General features: G+C 45.2%; 1 protein-coding gene across 2 annotated transcripts in view; it reads left to right on the top strand.

The window, feature by feature from the left end:
• Positions 1-315: 315 nt before the first annotated feature.
• Positions 316-18171, top strand: part of LOC115182606 (nocturnin) — a 28977-nt gene continuing 11121 nt past the window's right edge. Inside the window, exon 1 of one of the 2 annotated variants that reach the window (XM_029744144.1) lies at positions 316-766. In XM_029744144.1, the coding sequence (XP_029600004.1) occupies positions 622-766 (145 nt within the window). In that variant the 5' untranslated portion in view covers positions 316-621. Of the gene's footprint in view, positions 767-2908; positions 3401-18171 lie in introns of those variants that run through there. The other variant, XM_029744147.1, reaches the window with a different exon arrangement.

Here is an 18171-nt window from a genome sequence, read left to right as displayed (position 1 = left end):
GTACCAAAATGCATTACACTGTCGGTGTGATCGAGGAAGGAAATTAAACTAAGACCCCATGCAGTATTTATTTTTAGGGATTTCAAATGTAATTGTATGCCTTGAATTTGCCCAAGTATCACGATATGCGTTTTATATGGTTGCCAGTGTAAAGAGAGTAACGTTGCTTTCAGAATAGTTTTTCTTTCAGAATCTGAAGTGGTTCCAAAACCTCTGTACTAAGTGGCACGCTGCCAACCCGCTTGGCAGGCCTTGTTATTACGAAAGGAGAAGCGGAGTCCCTAGTTACGAAAGAGTGACGGGAAGTGTCATTTCTGAAGCTGGAGAATTTAGGTTTCGTTTTTTGCCCAATCTCACAAGGCTCAAGACGACTAAAGAGACGTTAACATCGTTTTTGAATACCTTTTAACCGGTAATCCGATCCGCGACATGCACGCACACAGGGAGATAAACGGTAATTACCCCACAGGTGGGCAGAGCCCCGGTGAAAAAGAGATGGAACCACCACCGGCAAACGCAGCAATCGCCATGTATCATCAAAGTCCTGCGGCGTCACGGCTGTGAAGTAGTCTACTGACGCTGCCTAAAGAGTTACCGACTTTCTGTGCGTCCACCCACCGCATGCTGGTGATGAACCCGGGGTTGCTGAATTCACGGGCCGGTTCTCCTTATTATTCGGTGACACACATCGGCAATCTTAATAACAATAAACGGAAGAAACATGCGATCCAAACATGGCAGAAATGCTCCGCAGGTTCCATAACCGGTGAGTTGGTTTTGTAACAATTTTACAGTACAATCACTCAACGAGTCAGATAAAATGTGTATCTACTCTTAACTATCCAAGATTAATGCTAAAGTTTGAAATGTTCTCTTACTGATTTCAAGATGGACATCTTGTAAAGGTGTAACTTAGATATTGTAGCAAATTCGGGGGGTGTCCCCGACTGGGACTCGAAACCAGGTCAAATCAAAACCGTTACGCAAAGAGGTCCAAACCTTTTGACGAGGTCGCTAAGTGTTGGGTTCAAGTCACTACAATATAGTTAATTGCGCTGTTGTTGAGATAAGCCAAACTGGTAACATTTCTTTGGGCTGACACTACTCTAAAAGCATCATTAGAAAATGCAACAATGTTATGATTCATGTCAGGGGTATTGTATCAGGGGTAATCTCGCTTAATATATATATATATATATATATATATATATATATATATATATATATATATATATATATATATATATATACTGCTCAAAAAAATAAAGGGAACACTTAAACAACACATCCTAGATCTGAATGAAAGAAATAATCTTATTAAATACTTTTTTCTTTACGTAGTTGAATGTGCTGACAACAAAATCACACAAAAATAATCAATGGAAATCCAATTTATCAACCCATGGAGGTCTGGATTTGGAGTCGCACTCAAAATTAAAGTGGAAAACCACACTACAGGCTGATCCAACTTTGATGTAATGTCCTTAAAACAAGTCAAAATGAGGCCCAGTAGTGTGTGTGGCCTCTACGTGCCTGTATGACCTCCCTACAACGCCTGGGCATGCTCCTGATGAGGTGGCGGATGGTCTCCTGAGGGATCTCCTCCCAGACCTGGACGAAAGCATCCGCCAACTCCTGGACAGTCTGTGGTGCAACGTGGCGTTGGTGGATGGAGCGAGACATGATGTCCCAGATGTGCTCAATTGGATTCAGGTCTGGGGAACTGGTGGGCCAGTCCATAGCATTAATGCCTTCCTCTTGCAGGAACTGCTGACACACTCCAGCCACATGAGGTCTAGCATTGTCTTGCATTAGGAGGAACCCAGGGCCAACCGCACCAGCATATGGTCTCACAAGGGGTCTGAGGATCTCATCTCGGTACCTAATGGCAGTCAGGCTACCTCTGGCGAGCACATGGAGGGCTGTGCGGACCCCCAAAGAAATGCCACCCCACACCATGACTGACCCACCGCCAAACCGGTCATGCTGGAGGATGTTGCAGGCAGCAGAATGTTCTCCACGGCGTCTCCAGACTGTCACATCTGTCACGTGCTCAGTGTGAACCTGCTTTCATCTGTGAAGAGCACAGGGCGCCAGTGGCGAATTTGCCAATCTTGGTGTTCTCTGGCAAATGCCAAACGTCCTGCACGGTGTTGGGCTGTAAGCACAACCCCCACCTGTGGACGTCGGGCCCTCATTACCACCCTCATGGAGTCTGTTTCTGACCGTTTGAGCAGACACATGCACATTTGTGGCCTGCTGGAGGTCATTTTGCAGGGCTCTGGCAGTGCTTCTCCTGCTCCTCCTTGCACAAAGGCTGAGGTAGCGGTCCTGCTGCTGGGTTGTTGCCCTCCTACGGCCTCCTCCACGTCTCCTGATGTACTGGCCTGTCTCCTGGTAGCGCCTCCATGCTCTGGACACTACGCTGACAGACACAGCAAACTTTCTTGCCACAGCTCGCATTGATGTGCCATCCTGGATGAGCTGCACTACCTGAGCCACTTGTGTGGGTTGTAGACTCCGTCTCATGCTACCACTAGAGTGAAAGCACCGCCAGCATTCAAAAGTGACCAAAACATCAGCCAGGAAGCATAGGAACTGAGAAGTGGTCTGTGGTCCCCACCTGCAGAACCACTCCTTTATTGGGGGTGTCTTGCTAATTGCCTATAATTTCCACCTGTTGTCTATTCCATTTGCACAACAGCATGTGAAATTTATTGTCAATCAGTGTTGCTTCCTAAGTGGACAGTTTGATTTCACAGAAGTGTGATTGACTTGGAGTTACATTGTGTTGTTTAAGTGTTCCCTTTATTTTTTTGAGCAGTATATATATATATATATGCCTCCATTTATGCAAGTTGGGAATGTGCATGTTTGTTCCACAAATTCCAAAAGTCATTCCAATTATTTAACCACCAAAGCGCTGGCATTACTTCAAAGGCTCTCCTCCTCCTTTGAGACAGCAACTGCAGGCATTGCAGGCTTTTGCTCCAGCCCTACTCTAACACCAGGAGCTTGATTCATAGATTTGAGTCGGGTATGTTCGAGAAGGGCTGGAGAAAAAGCAGACATCCATCCAGCACAGCCTCCGATTAGAAAAGGCTACCCCTGGTTGTCTACCTCGCCTTTGCGTGTGGAGGCTTTTGCTCTGGCCCTGCGCCAACATGCCTGAACGTCATTTACATAGCTGCTGTTTCTCCAGTTCACCAGTAGGTGGCAGTAGAACCCATGTTTTCACACTGACTCATTCCAATGACCTTGTAGTGCAGCTGTTGAAAAGCACAGCGCTACCACGCTTCTCCACACACACATACTGGACACACACAGCACGGCAGGAGTAAGAAACGCGCACACACAGTGAATCTGCTGAGGATACAGCTGCAACGATAGCTCCAGTCTGGTAAGATAACGTTTCAACAGTAGCCTGGCTACCAGGATTCTAACCATGTTTTAAAGAACGTTTCAACAGTAGCCTGGCTACCAGGATTCTAACCATGTTTTAAAGAACGTTTCAACAGTAGCCTGGCTACCAGGATTCTAACCATGTTTTAAAAAACGTTTCAACAGTAGCCTGGCTACCAGGATTCTAACCATGTTTTAAAGAACGTTTCAACAGTAGCCTGGCTACCAGGATTCTAACCATGTTTTAAAGAACGTTTCAACAGTAGCCTGTCCACCAGGATTCTAACCATGTTTTAAAGAACGTTTCAACAGTAGCCTGGCTACCAGGATTCTAACCATGTTTTAAAGAACGTTTCAACAGTAGCCTGGCTACCAGGATTCTAACCATGTTTTAAAGAACGTTTCAACAGTAGCCTGGCTACCAGGATTCTAACCATGTTTTTGAAGTTTAACCTCTTCTACTGTTGGTCCGTTGCTCAACTCTTTCATTATCTCTATCTTTTTTCATGCGCTCTGGAATAGTTATATAATAATACCCTACTCTCAAGCAAACTGTTTTATTCTTGCTCTCTCTCTGGGGATTGTGGGTAAGATTATGTAATGTTGGATGTACATTGGCTTGTCAAAGTATTTACCCCCTTGGCATTTTTCCTATTTTGTTGCCTTATAACCTGAAATTAAAATAGATTTGTTTGGGGGGGTTTTATCATTTTAATTTACACAACATGCCTACCACTTTGAAGATGCACAATATTTTTTTTGAAGCAAACAAGAAATAAGACAAAAAAAATGAACTTGAGCAACTGATTAATTGGAATGGCCGATTTAATTAGGGCCGATTTCAAGTTTTCATAGTCGGCATTTTTGGACACCGATTATGGCCGATTACATTGCACTGCACGAGGAGACTGCGTGGCTGGCTGACTTCCTGTTACGCAAGGAGCCAAGGTAAGTTGCTAGCTAGCATTAAACTTAGAAAAAACTATCAATCTTAACATAATCACTAATTAACTACACATGGTTGATGATATTACTAGTTTATCTAACTTGTCCTGCGTTGCATATAATCGATGTGGTGCCTGTTAATTTATCATTGAATCACAGCCTACTTCGACAAACGGGTGATGATTTAACAAGCGCATTCGTGAAAAAAGCACTGTCGTTGCACCAATGTGTACCTAACCATAAACATCAATGCCTTTCTTAAAATCAATACACAAGTATATATTTTTAAACCTGCATATTTAGTTAATATTGCCTTCTAACATGAATTTCTTTTAACTAGGGAAAATGTGTCACTTCTCTTGCAAACAGAGTCAGGGTATATGCAGCATTTTGGGCCGCCTGGCTCGTTGCGAACTGTGAAGACTTTCTTCCTAACAAAGACAGCCGACTTCGCAAAACGGGGGATGATTTAACAAAAGCGCATTTGCGAAAAAAGCACAATCGTTGCACGACTGTACCTAACCATAAACATCTATGCCTTTCTTAAAATCAATACACAGAAGTATATATTTTTAAACCTGCATATTTAGCTAAAAGAAATCCAGGTTAGCAGGCAATATTAACCAGGTGAAATTGTCATTTTGCGTTCATTGCACTCAGTCAGGGTATATGCAACAGTTTGGGCCGCCTGGCTCGTTGCAAACTAATTTGCCAGAATTTTACGTAATTATGACATAACATTGAAGGTTGTGCAATGTAACAGGAATAACGTTTTGTTTTCGAGATGATAGTTTCCGGATTCGACCATATTAATGACCTAAGGCTCGTATTTCTATGTGTTATTATGTTATAATTAAGTCTATGATTTGATAGAGCAGTCTGACTGAGCGATGGTAGGCAGCAGCAGGCTCGTAAGCATTCATTCAAAATAGCACTTTCGTGCGTTTTGCCAGCAGCCCTTCGCAATGCATTGTGCCGTTTTTGACTTCAAGCCTGTCAACTCCCAAGATTAGGCTGGTGTAACCGATGTGAAATGGCTAGTTAGCCGGGTGCGCGCTAATAGCGTTTCAAACGTCACTCGCTCTGAGACTTGGAGTAGTTGTTCCCCTTGCTCTACATGGGTAACGCTGCTTCGAGGGTGGCTGTTGTCGATGTGTTCCTGGTTCGAGCCCAGGTAGGAGCGAGGAGAGGGACGGAAGCTATACTATTACACTGGCAATACTAAAGTGCCTATAAGAACATCCAATAGTCAAAGGTATATGAAATACAAATCGTATAGAGAGAAATAGTCCTATAATTCCTATAATAACTACAACCTAAAACATTTTACCTGGGAATATTAAAGACTCATGTTAAAAGGAACCACCAGCTTTCATATGTTCTCATGTTCTGAGCAAGGAACTTAAACGTTAGCTTTTTTACATGGCACATATTGCACTTTTACTTTCTTCTCCAACACTTTGTTTTTGCATTATTTAAACCAAATTGAACATGTTTCATTATTTATTTGAGGCTAAATTATTTATTTGAGGCTAAATTGATTGTATTGATGTATCATAATAAGTTAAAATAAGTGTTCATTCAGTATTGTTGTAATTGTCATTATTACAAATAAATAAATTTAAAAAAAATCGCCCGATTAATCGGTATCGGCTTTTTGGGTCCTCCAATAATCGGCATCGGCGTTGAAAAATCATAATCGGTCGACCTCTAGTCACCATGCAGGCTAAAACTCAATCCCACCTAAACAGGCTGAAATGTCACCGGTCTTTTCAAACAGCTCTATCACCAAAAGGGCATTATCATATTCACAGTATTATTCCAACCTCATATTGTGGAAATGTATATAAAACCCAGGAAAATCAGGTTTTTGACTGCACTGGGCCTTCAACAAACTTGTTGCCCTACACTTTCCTAAGAAGTGTAGGCCTGCATGTTGGTGCCAGACTCTTTCAGACCTGTGTTGTTCATGGCAGAACTCTGACAACAGTCTTGGGGGTGGGTTCCTGGATAGTGTTTAGGCCTTGGATTTAAAAGCAAGCTCATTAGAGAATCTCAATTGAAAGTGTTTTTTAGTCCGGGACTAGGCTTTGTTAGTGTCCGGGAAACGGCCCATTTTTTTAATTTAGTTTTCTAGAGACAGATAGAACCCATTAGTGGCAACACTGTTGTAGGCTCTGCCCTTTATAGTGTGGCCGACCTAACTACCTTACTTAATCATTTTAGCCACGAGCAAATCCCTTCCATGATCTAGTAGATATCTAGATCACCCAGTGGAAACGCTGTAGGCGGCTGATCTGGCAGATGTCTAGATCACCCAGTGGAAACGCTGTAGGAGGCTGATCTGGCAGATGTCTAGATCACCCAGTGGAAACGCTGTAGGATGCTGATCTGGCAGATGTCTAGATCACCCAGTGGAAACGCTGTAGGAGGCTGATCTGGCAGATGTCTAGATCACCCAGTGGAAACGCTGTAGGAGGCTGATCTGGCAGATGTCTAGATCACCCAGTGGAAACGCTGTAGGGGGCTGATCTGGCAGATGTCTAGATCACCCAGTGGAAACGCTGTAGGAGGCTGATCTGGCAGATGTCTAGATCACCCAGTGGAAACGCTGTAGGATGCTGATCTGGCAGATGTCTAGATCACCCAGTGGAAACGCTGTAGGAGGCTGATCTGGCAGATGTCTAGATCACCCAGTGGAAACGCTGTAGGGGACTGATCTGGCAGATGTCTAGATCACCCAGTGGAAACGCTGTAGGAGGCTGATCTGGCAGATGTCTAGATCACCCAGTGGAAACGCTGTAGGATGCTGATCTGGCAGATGTCTAGATCACCCAGTGGAAACGCTGTAGGAGGCTGATCTGGCAGATGTCTAGATCACCCAGTGGAAACGCTGTAGGAGGCTGATCTGGCAGATGTCTAGATCACCCAGTGGAAACGCTGTAGGGGGCTGATCTGGCAGATGTCTAGATCACCCAGTGGAAACGCTGTAGGGGGCTGATCTGGCAGATGTCTAGATCACCCAGTGGAAACGCTGTAGGGGCTGATCTGGCAGATGTCTAGATCACCCAGTGGAAACGCTGTAGGATGCTGATCTGGCAGATGTCTAGATCACCCAGTGGAAACGCTGTAGGAGGCTGATCTGGCAGATGTCTAGATCACCCAGTGGAAACGCTGTAGGAGGCTGATCTGGCAGATGTCTAGATCACCCAGTGGAAACGCTGTAGGAGGCTGATCTGGCAGATGTCTAGATCACCCAGTGGAAACGCTGTAGGAGGCTGATCTGGCAGATGTCTAGATCACCCAGTGGAAACGCTGTAGGAGGCTGATCTGGCAGATGTCTAGATCACCCAGTGGAAACGCTGTAGGAGGCTGATCTGGCAGATGTCTAGATCACCCAGTGGAAACGCTGTAGGGGGCTGATCTGGCAGATGTCTAGATCACCCAGTGGAAACGCTGTAGGAGGCTGATCTGGCAGATGTCTAGATCACCCAGTGGAAACGCTGTAGGAGGCTGATCTGGCAGATGTCTAGATCACCCAGTGGAAACGCTGTAGGAGGCTGATCTGGCAGATGTCTAGATCACCCAGTGGAAACGCTGTAGGAGGCTGATCTGGCAGATGTCTAGATCACCCAGTGGAAACGCTGTAGGAGGCTGATCTGGCAGATGTCTAGATCACCCAGTGGAAACGCTGTAGGAGGCTGATCTGGCAGATGTCTAGATCACCCAGTGGAAACGCTGTAGGAGGCTGATCTGGCAGATGTCTAGATCACCCAGTGGAAACGCTGTAGGAGGCTGATCTGGCAGATGTCTAGATCACCCAGTGGAAACGCTGTAGGAGGCTGATCTGGCAGATGTCTAGATCACCCAGTGGAAACGCTGTAGGAGGCTGATCTGGCAGATGTCTAGATCACCCAGTGGAAACGCTGTAGGAGGCTGATCTGGCAGATGTCTAGATCACCCAGTGGAAACGCTGTAGGAGGCTAATCTGGCAGATGTCTAGATCACCCAGTGGAAACGCTGTAGGAGGCTGATCTGGCAGATGTCTAGATCACCCAGTGGAAACGCTGTAGGAGGCTGATCTGGCAGATGTCTAGATCACCCAGTGGAAACGCTGTAGGAGGCTGATCTGGCAGATGTCTAGATCACCCAGTGGAAACGCTGTAGGAGGCTGATCTGGCAGATGTCTAGATCACCCAGTGGAAACGCTGTAGGAGGCTGATCTGGCAGATGTCTAGATCACCCAGTGGAAACGCTGTAGGAGGCTGATCTGGCAGATGTCTAGATCACCCAGTGGAAACGCTGTAGGAGGCTGATCTGGCAGATGTCTAGATCACCCAGTGGAAACGCTGTAGGCGGCTGATCTGGCAGATGTCTAGATCACCCAGTGGAAACGCTGTAGGAGGCTGATCTGGCAGATGTCTAGATCACCCAGTGGAAACGCTGTAGGAGGCTGATCTGGCAGATGTCTAGATCACCCAGTGGAAACGCTGATCTGGCAGATGTCTAGATCACCCAGTGGAAACGCTGTAGGGGGCTGATCTGGCAGATGTCTAGATCACCCAGTGGAAACGCTGTAGGGGGCTGATCTGGCAGATGTCTAGATCACCCAGTGGAAACGCTGATCTGGCAGATGTCTAGATCACCCAGTGGAAACGCTGTAGGGGGCTGATCTGGCAGATGTCTAGATCACCCAGTGGAAACGCTGTAGGGGGCTGATCTGGCCCTTTTGTAGAACAACTAGACCAGAGGTTACAATTAAAGGTTTTGGAGACCTGCTAGCTGTGTTACTGGGCCCGTCCCTCACCGTGCTCCAGTAGAGACCTGCTAGCTGCGTTACTGGGCCCGTCCCTCACCGTGCTCCAGTAGAGCCCTGCTAGCTGTGTTACTGGGCCCGTCCCTCACCGTGCTCCAGTAGAGACCTGCTAGCTGTGTTACTGGGCCCGTCCCTCACCGTGCTCCAGTAGAGACCTGCTAGCTGCGTTACTGGGCCCGTCCCTCACCGTGCTCCAGTAGAGACCTGCTAGCTGCGTTACTGGGCCCGTCCCTCACCGTGCTCCAGTAGAGACCTGCCAGCTGTGTTACTGGGCCCGTCCCTCACCGTGCTCCAGTAGAGACCTGCCAGCTGTGTTACTGGGCCCGTCCCTCACCGTGCTCCAGTAGAGACCTGCTAGCTGTGTTACTGGGCCCGTCCCTCACCGTGCTCCAGTAGAGACCTGCTAGCTGTGTTACTGGGTTGATACCCAGCCTCCTGTTGGCTCTGGTCCTTTTTATAGAGGGCTATGTAACGGTTGAGTAATCAGAACATATTTTGGTTCCCTCCCAGTTAGTAACAGGCCTGTTCAAGCCTGCCTGTTAGCCAGAGCTAGGCGATGGCACACCATGTCTGTGTATCTGAGGCAGCTGTTGTGTAATCTAGCAGAGGATTAGTTATGTTTTAATACATCTGTAGTGGTTATGTTTTGGAAACCTGTATTGTAGAATGGAGTGCAGTGTATTTGATTTCAGAAGACATTCCCAGCAGTGCTCTATTCTGGAATTCTACAGCATAGCCGGAATGTTTGTTTTGTAGACAATGGATGGAACAGCTAAGACATCCTTCTTAGACTGACATCCTGTTCTCTGTAGGTATGAGACCTGGTGTGAGATGGACGGACCTAGTATTACCTCTAGGTTGCCGGGCCGACTGGTTGTCATGATTGTAGAGTGGATTTGGGAACTTGAGTATCTCTCACATCACGTGTCACTACAAGAAACATTGAGTTCTGTGTGGGCAGTCAAGCAGTATCAGTGTTAACCATAATTAATATGGCCAGCCAACATTTGGTCCTAAGGGTGTAGTCTAGCTATATCTAGGGCCTAGCGGTATAGATGGGTGTAGTTATATCTAGGGCCTAGCGGTATAGATGGGTGTAGTCTAGCTATATCTAGGGCCTAGTGGTATAGATGGGTGTAGTCTAGCTATATCTAGGGCCTAGCGGTATAGATGGGTGTAGTCTAGTTATCTAGGGCCTAGTGGTATAGATGGGTGTAGTCTAGCTATATCTTGGGCCTAGTGGTATAGATGGGTGTAGTCTAGCTATATCTAGGGCCTAGTGGTATAGATGGGTGTAGTCTAGCTATATCTAGGGCCTAGTGGTATAGATGGGTGTAGTCTAGTTATATCTAGGGCCTAGTGGTATAGATGGGTGTAGTCTAGCTATATCTAGGGCCTAGTGGTATAGATGGGTGTAGTCTAGCTATATCTAGGGCCTAGTGGTATAGATATATCTAGGGCCTAGCGGTATAGATGGGTGTAGTCTAGCTATATCTAGGGCCTAGTGGTATAGATATATCTAGGGCCTAGTGGTATAGATGGGTGTAGTCTAGCTATATCTAGGACCTAGTGGTATAGATGGGTGTAGTCTAGCTATATCTAGGGCCTAGTGGTATAGATATATCTAGGGCCTAGCGGTATAGATGGGTGTAGTCTAGCTATATCTAGGGTCTAGCGGTATAGATGGGTGTAGTTTAGTTATATCTAGGGCCTAGCGGTATAGATGGGTGTAGCCTAGCGGTATAGATGGGTGTAGTCTAGTTATATCTAGGGCCTAGTGGTATAGATGGGTGTAGTCTAGTTATATCTAGGGCCTAGTGATCGATGGGTGTAGTCTAGTTATATCTAGGGCCTAGTGGTATAGATGGGTGTAGTCTAGCTATATCTAGGGCCTTGCGGTATAGATGGGTGTAGTCTATATCTAGGACCTAGTGATAGATGGGTGTAGTCTAGTTATATCTAGGGCCTAGTGGTATAGATGGGTGTAGTCTAGCTATATCTAGGGCCTAGTGATCGATGTAGTCTAGTTATATCTAGGGCCTAGCGGTATAGATGGGTGTAGTCTAGTTATATCTAGGGCCTAGCGGTATAGATGGGTGTAGTCTAGTTATATCTAGGGCCTAGTGGTATAGATGGGTGTAGTCTAGCGGTATAGATGGGTGTAGTCTAGTTATATCTTGGGCCTAGCGGTATAGATGGGTGTAGTCTAGATATATCTAGGGCCTAGTGGTATAGATGGGTGTAGTCTAGCTATATCTAGGGCCTAGTGGTATAGATATATCTAGGGCCTAGCGGTATAGATGGGTGTAGTCTAGCTATATCTAGGGCCTAGTGGTATAGATGGGTGTAGTCTAGCTATATCTAGGGCCTAGCGGTATAGATGGGTGTAGTCTAGCTATATCTAGGGCCTAGCGGTATAGATGGGTGTAGTCTAGCTATATCTAGGGCCTAGTGGTATAGATATATCTAGGGCCTAGTGGTATAGATGGGTGTAGTCTAGCTATATCTAGGGCCTAGTGGTATAGATATATCTAGGGCCTAGCGGTATAGATGGGTGTAGTCTAGCTATATCTAGGGCCTAGTGGTATAGATGGGTCTAGTTATATCTAGGGCCTAGTGGTATAGATGGGTGTAGTCTAGCTATATCTAGGGCCTAGTGGTATAGATGGGTGTAGTCTAGCTATATCTAGGGCCTAGCGGTATAAATGGGTGTAGTCTAGTTATATCTAGGGCCTAGCGGTATAGATGGGTGTAGCCTAGCGGTATAGATGGGTGTAGTCTAGCTATATCTAGGGCCTAGTGGTATAGATGGGTGTAGTCTAGCTATATCTAGGGCCTAGCGGTATAAATGGGTGTAGTCTAGTTATAGCTAGGGCCTTGTGGTATAGATGGGTGTAGTCTATATCTAGGACCTAGTGATAGATGGGTGTAGTCTAGCTATATCTAGGGCCTAGTGGTATAGATGGGTGTAGTCTAGCGGTATAGATGGGGGTAGTCTAGTTATATCTAGGGCCTAGTGGTATAGATGGGTGTAGTCTAGCGGTATAGATGGGTGTAGTCTAGTTATATCTAGGGCCTGGTGGTATAGATGGGTGTAGTCTAGTTATATCTAGGGCCTAGTGATCGATGGGTGTAGTCTAGTTATATCTAGGGCATAGTGGTATAGATGGGTGTAGTCTAGTTATATCTAGGGCCTAGTGGTATAGATGGGTGTAGTCTAGCTATATCTAGGGCCTAGTGGTATAGATGGGTGTAGTCTAGCGGTATAGATGGGTGTAGTCTAGTTATATCTAGGGCCTAGTGGTATAGATGGGTGTAGTCTAGTTATATCTAGGGCCTAGTGGTATAGATGGGTGTAGTCTAGTTATATCTAGGGCCTAGCGGTATAGATGGGTGTAGTCTAGTTATATCTAGGGCCTAGCGGTATAGATGGGTGTAGTCTAGTTATCTAGGGCCTAGTGGTATAGATGGGTGTAGTCTAGCGGTATAGATGGGTGTAGTCTAGTTATATCTAGGGCCTAGTGGTATAGATGGGTATAGTCTAGTTATATCTAGGGCCTAGTGATCGATGGGTGTAGTCTAGTTATATCTAGGGCCTAGTGGTATAGATGGGTGTAGTCTAGCTATATCTAGGGCCTAGCGGTATAGATGGGTGTAGTCTAGTTATATCTAGGGCATAGTGGTATAGATGGGTGTAGTCTATATCTAGGACCTAGTGATAGATGGGTGTAGTCTAGCTATATCTAGGGCCTAGTGGTATAGATGGGTGTAGTCTAGTTATATCTAGGGCCTAGCGGTATAGATGGGTGTAGTCTAGTTATATCTAGGGCCTAGTGGTATAGATGGGTGTAGTCTAGTTATATCTAGGGCCTAGTGGTATAGATGGGTGTAGTCTAGTTATATCTAGGGCCTAGTGGTATAGATGGGTGTAGTCTAGTTATATCTAGGGCCTAGTGGTATAGATGGGTGTAGTCTAGTTATATCTAGGGCCTAGTGGTATAGATAGGTGTAGTCTAGTTATATCTAGGGCCTAGCGGTATAGATGGGTGTAGTATAGATGGGTGTAGCCTAGTGGTATAGATGGGTGTAGTGTAGATGGGTGTAGTCTAGCGGTATAGATGGGTGTAGTCTAGTTATATCTAGGGCCTAGTGGTATAGATGGGCGTAGTCTAGTTATATCTAGGGCCTAGCGGTATAGATGGGTGTAGTCTAGTTATATCTAGGGCCTAGTGGTATAGATGGGTGTAGTCTAGTTATATCTAGGGCCTAGTGGTATAGATGGGTGTAGTCTAGCTATATCTAGGGCCTTGTGGTATAGATGGGTGTAGTCTAGCGCTATAGATGGGTGTAGTCTAGCTATATCTAGGGCCTAGTGGTATAGATGTGTGTAGTCTAGCTATATCTAGGGCCTAATGGTATAGATGGGTGTAGTTTAGCTATATCTAGGGCCTAGTGGTATAGATGGGTGTAGTCTAGCTATATCTAGGGCCTAGTGGTATAGATGGGTGTAGTCTAGCGGTATAGATGGGTATAGTCTAGTTATATCTAGGGCCTAGCGGTATAGATGGGTCTAGTTATATCTAGGGTCTAGCGGTATAGATGGGTGTAGTCTAGTTATATCTAGGGCCTAGTGGTATAGATGGGTGTAGTCTAGAGCTAGTTGTATGCATGTATGTAGTCTAGGTAACTGGCAGCTTCATTAAGTAGTACCCGCAAAACACCAGTCTCAACAGTGACGAGGTGACTTCGAGATGCTGGCCTTCTTGGCAGTTGCAAAGAAAAAGACATATCTCAGACTGGCCAATAAATAGAAAAGATTAAGATGGGCAAAAAGTACACTGACACTGGACAGAGGAACTCTACCTAGAAGGCCAGGATCCCGGAGTCGCCTCTTCACTGTTGATGTTGAGACTGGTGTTTTGCGGGTACCATTTAATGAAGCTGCCAGTTGATGACTGTGTGAGGCGTCTGTTTCTCAAACTAGACACTCTAATGTACTTTTCTTCTTGCTCAGTTGTTCTCTTTCTGTTCTGGTTAGAGACAGTTTTCACTGTTCTGTGAAGGGAGTAGTACACAGCGTTATACAAGATCTTCAGGTTCTTGGCAATTTCTCGCATGGAATAGTCTTAATTTCCCAGAACAAGAATAGACTTACGAGTTTCTGAAGAAAGTTATTTTGTTTCTGGCAATTTTGAGACTGTAATCGAACCCACAAATGTTGATGCTTCAGAAACTCAACTAGTCTAAAGAAGGCCAGTTTTATTGCTTCTTTAATTAGAACAGTTTTCAGCTGTGCTAACATAATTGCAAAAAGGTTTTCTAATGATCAATTAGCCTTTTTAAAATTATAAACTTGGATTAGCTAATACAACGTGCCATTGGAACACAGGAGTGATGGTTGCTGATAATGGGCCTCTGTACGCCTATGTAGATATTCCATTACGTTCATCTGTACAAACAATAGTACGCAAGTATAAACACCATGGGACCATGCAGCCATCATACCACTCAGGAAGGAGACGCGTTCTGTCTCTTAGAGATTAACGTACTTTGGTGCGAAAAGTGCAAATCAATCCCAGAACAAAGGCAAAGGACCTTGTGAAGATGCTGGAGGAAACAGCTACAAAGGTATCTATATCCACTGTAAAACGGGTCCTATATCGACATAACCTGAAAGGCCGCACAGCAAGGAAGAAGCCACTGCTCCAAACCACCATTAAAAAAAGCCAGACTACAGTTTGCAACTGCACATGGGGACAAAGATTGTACTTTTTGGAGAAATGTCCTCTGGTCTGATGAAACAAAAATATAACTTTTTGGCCATAATGACCATCGTTATGTTTGGAGGAAAAAGGGGGATGCTTGCAAGCCGAAGAACACCATCCCAACCGTGAAGCATGGGGGTGGCAGCATCATGTTGTGGGGGTGCTTTGCTCCAGGAGGGACTGGTGCACTTCACAAAATAGATGGCATCATGAGGAAGGGAAATTGTGTGGATATATTGAAGCAACATCAAGACATCAGTCAGGAAGTTAAAGCTTGGTCGCAAATGGGTCTTCCAAATGGACAATGACCCCAAGCATACTTCCAAAGTTGTGGCAAAATGGCTTAAGGACATCAAAGTCAAGGTATTGGAGTGGCTATCACAAAGCCCTGACCTCAATCCTATTGAAAATATGTGGGCAGAACTGAAAAAGTGTGTGCGAGCAAGGAGGCCTACAAACCTGACTCAGTTACACCAGCTCGGTCAGGAGGAATGGGCCAAAATTCACCCAACTTATTGTGGGAAGCTTTGTTGAAGGCTACCTGAAACGTTTGACCCAAGTTAAACAATTTAAAGGCAATGCTACCAAATACTAATTGAGTGTATGTTAACTTCTGACCCGCTGGGAATGTGATGAAAGAAATAAAAGCTGAAATTAATCATTCTCTCTACTATTATTCTGACATTTCACATTCTTAAAATAAAGTGGTGATCCTAACTGACCTAAGACGGGGAATTCTTACTAGGATTAAATATTAGGAATTGTGAAAAACTGAGTTTAAATGTATTTGGTTAAGGTGTATGTTAACTTCCGACTTCAAGTGTATGTATATATGAGTTAATTGGTCTATTAACTTCTATATTAGGGCCAAGTAGTATAGATATGACATGAGCAGGTAAGCCAGTGGAAAATTGTCTGGCATTTGAGTGAAGGACACAGGTATGTACTCTCTCTCTCACAGGCACACACAGTACACATACACCGTCTCAGAGATGTTCACTCAGACAGTGTCACTTTATCCGTGCGTGACACATTGACATTTCCACCCTGGCAGTGTACTGTGTGTTCCATCCCCTCTGCTTCTCTGATGTAACCTTCTCACACTGTCTTCTCTGATATGCCCTTCTCTATCTGTCTGTCTACTGCTCTTATATGCCCTTCTCTATCTGTCTGTCTACTGCTCTGATATGCCCTTCTGTCTGTCTCTGTCTACTGCTCAGATTTGCCCTTCTGTCTGTCTACTGCTCAGATATGCCCTTCTGTCTGTCTGTCTACTGCTCAGATATGCCCTTCTGTCTGTCTACTGCTCTGATTTGCCCTTCTGTCTGTCTCTGTCTACTGCTCTGATATGCCCTTCTGTCTGTCTCTGTCTACTGCTCTGATATGCCCTTCTGTCTGTCTCTGTCTACTGCTCTGATAAGCCCTTCTGTCTGTCTACTGCTCTGATATGCCCTTCTGTCTGTCTCTGTCTACTGCTCTGATATGGCCTTCTGTCTGTCTACTGCTCTGATATGCCCTTCTGTCTGTCTGTCTACTGCTCTGATTTGCCCTTCTGTCTGTCTGTCTGTCTGTCTACTGCTCTGATATGCCCTTCTGTCTACTGCTCTGATTTGCCCTTCTGTCTGTCTGTATGTCTGTCTACTGCTCTGATTTGCCCTTCTGTCTGTCTGTCTACTGCTCTGATATGTCTGTCTACTGCTCTGATTTGCCCTTCTCTCCGTTAACACAACATGACATCTGAAAAACTACATCACGTAAACAAATGAACAATCCAGACAGTCATTGAAGTAGGTCAATGTGGTTGTTGGTCATATCCTGAATACAGCTGCCCAGTCCCAAATCAATCCCCAAACCAATCCCTAGCCCTATACACTCTGGGCTGGTTTCCCAGACACATATTAAGCCTAGTCCTGGACTTAAAGGCCCAATGATGCCGTTATTATCCTAATATCAAATCCTTTCTGGGTAACAATTAAGTTCCTTACTGTAATAGTTTTCTCCTAAAAGAAATGTCTCAAGCAGGAGTATTGCTAAGACTGCCTGGGAGCGTTCTGAGGGAGTGACCTAATGGGAGGGATATTTAACTTCAACACTACCTTTTTATTGGCAGAGAGGTATGGAACTCTTTGTTATTGGTCTATTAACTTGTACTGCCTGGTGATGTCACCAGACAAGCCGAAACCTGCTGTTTAGAAGGTCCTGTGTTGTATTTTCAACCAGCAACGATTTGTATTATTATTTCACCTTTATTTAACCAGGTAGGCCAGTTGAGAACAAGTTTTAATTTACAACTGTGACCTGGCCAAGATAAAGCAAAGCAGTGCGACACAAACAACAACACAGAGTTACACATGGAATAAACAAGAGTACAGTCAATAATACAGTAGAGAAAAATAAAATCTATATACAGTGTGTGCAAATGGCGTGAGGAGGTAAGGCAATAAATAGGCCATAGTAGAGAAGTAATTACAATTTAGCAGATTAACACTGGAGTGATAGATGAACAGATGATGATGAGCAAGTAGAAATACTGGTGTACAGAAGAAAAAAAAACAATATGGGGATGAGGTAGGTAGATTGGGTGGGCTGTTTACAGATGGACTATGTACAGCTGCAGTGATCGATTAGCTGCTCAGATAGCTGATGTTTAAAGTTAGTGAGGGAAATATGTCTCCACATTAAGCGATTTTTGCAGTTCGTTCCAGTCATTGGCAGCAGAGAACTGGAAGGAAAGACTGCCAAAGGAGGTGTTGGCTTTGTGGATGACCAGTGAGATATACCTGCTGGAGCGCGTGCTACGGGTGGGTGTTGTTATGGTAACCAGTGAGATATACCTGCTGGAGCGCGTGCTACGGGTGGGTGTTATGATGACCAGTGAGATATACCTGCTGGAGCGCGTGCTACGGGTGGGTGTTGTTATGATGACCATTGAGATATACCTGCTGGAGCGCGTGTTACGGGTGGGTGTTGTTATGGTGACCAGTGAGATATACCTGCTGGAGCGCGTGCTACGGGTGGGTGTTGTTATGGTGACCAGTGAGATATACCTGCTGGAGCGCGTGCTACGGGTGGGTGTTGTTATGGTGACCAGTGAGATATACCTGCTGGAGCGCGTGCTACGGGTGGGTGTTGTTATGGTGACCAGTGAGATATACCTGCTGGAGCGCGTGCTACGGGTGGGTGTTGTTATGGTGACCAGTGAGATATACCTGCTGGAGCGCGTGCTACGGGTGGGTGGTGTTA

This window comes from Salmo trutta, unplaced genomic scaffold, assembly GCF_901001165.1.
Source record: "Salmo trutta unplaced genomic scaffold, fSalTru1.1, whole genome shotgun sequence".
Lineage (NCBI taxonomy): Eukaryota > Metazoa > Chordata > Actinopteri > Salmoniformes > Salmonidae > Salmo > Salmo trutta.
This window is presented reverse-complemented; position numbering and strand designations above follow the sequence as displayed.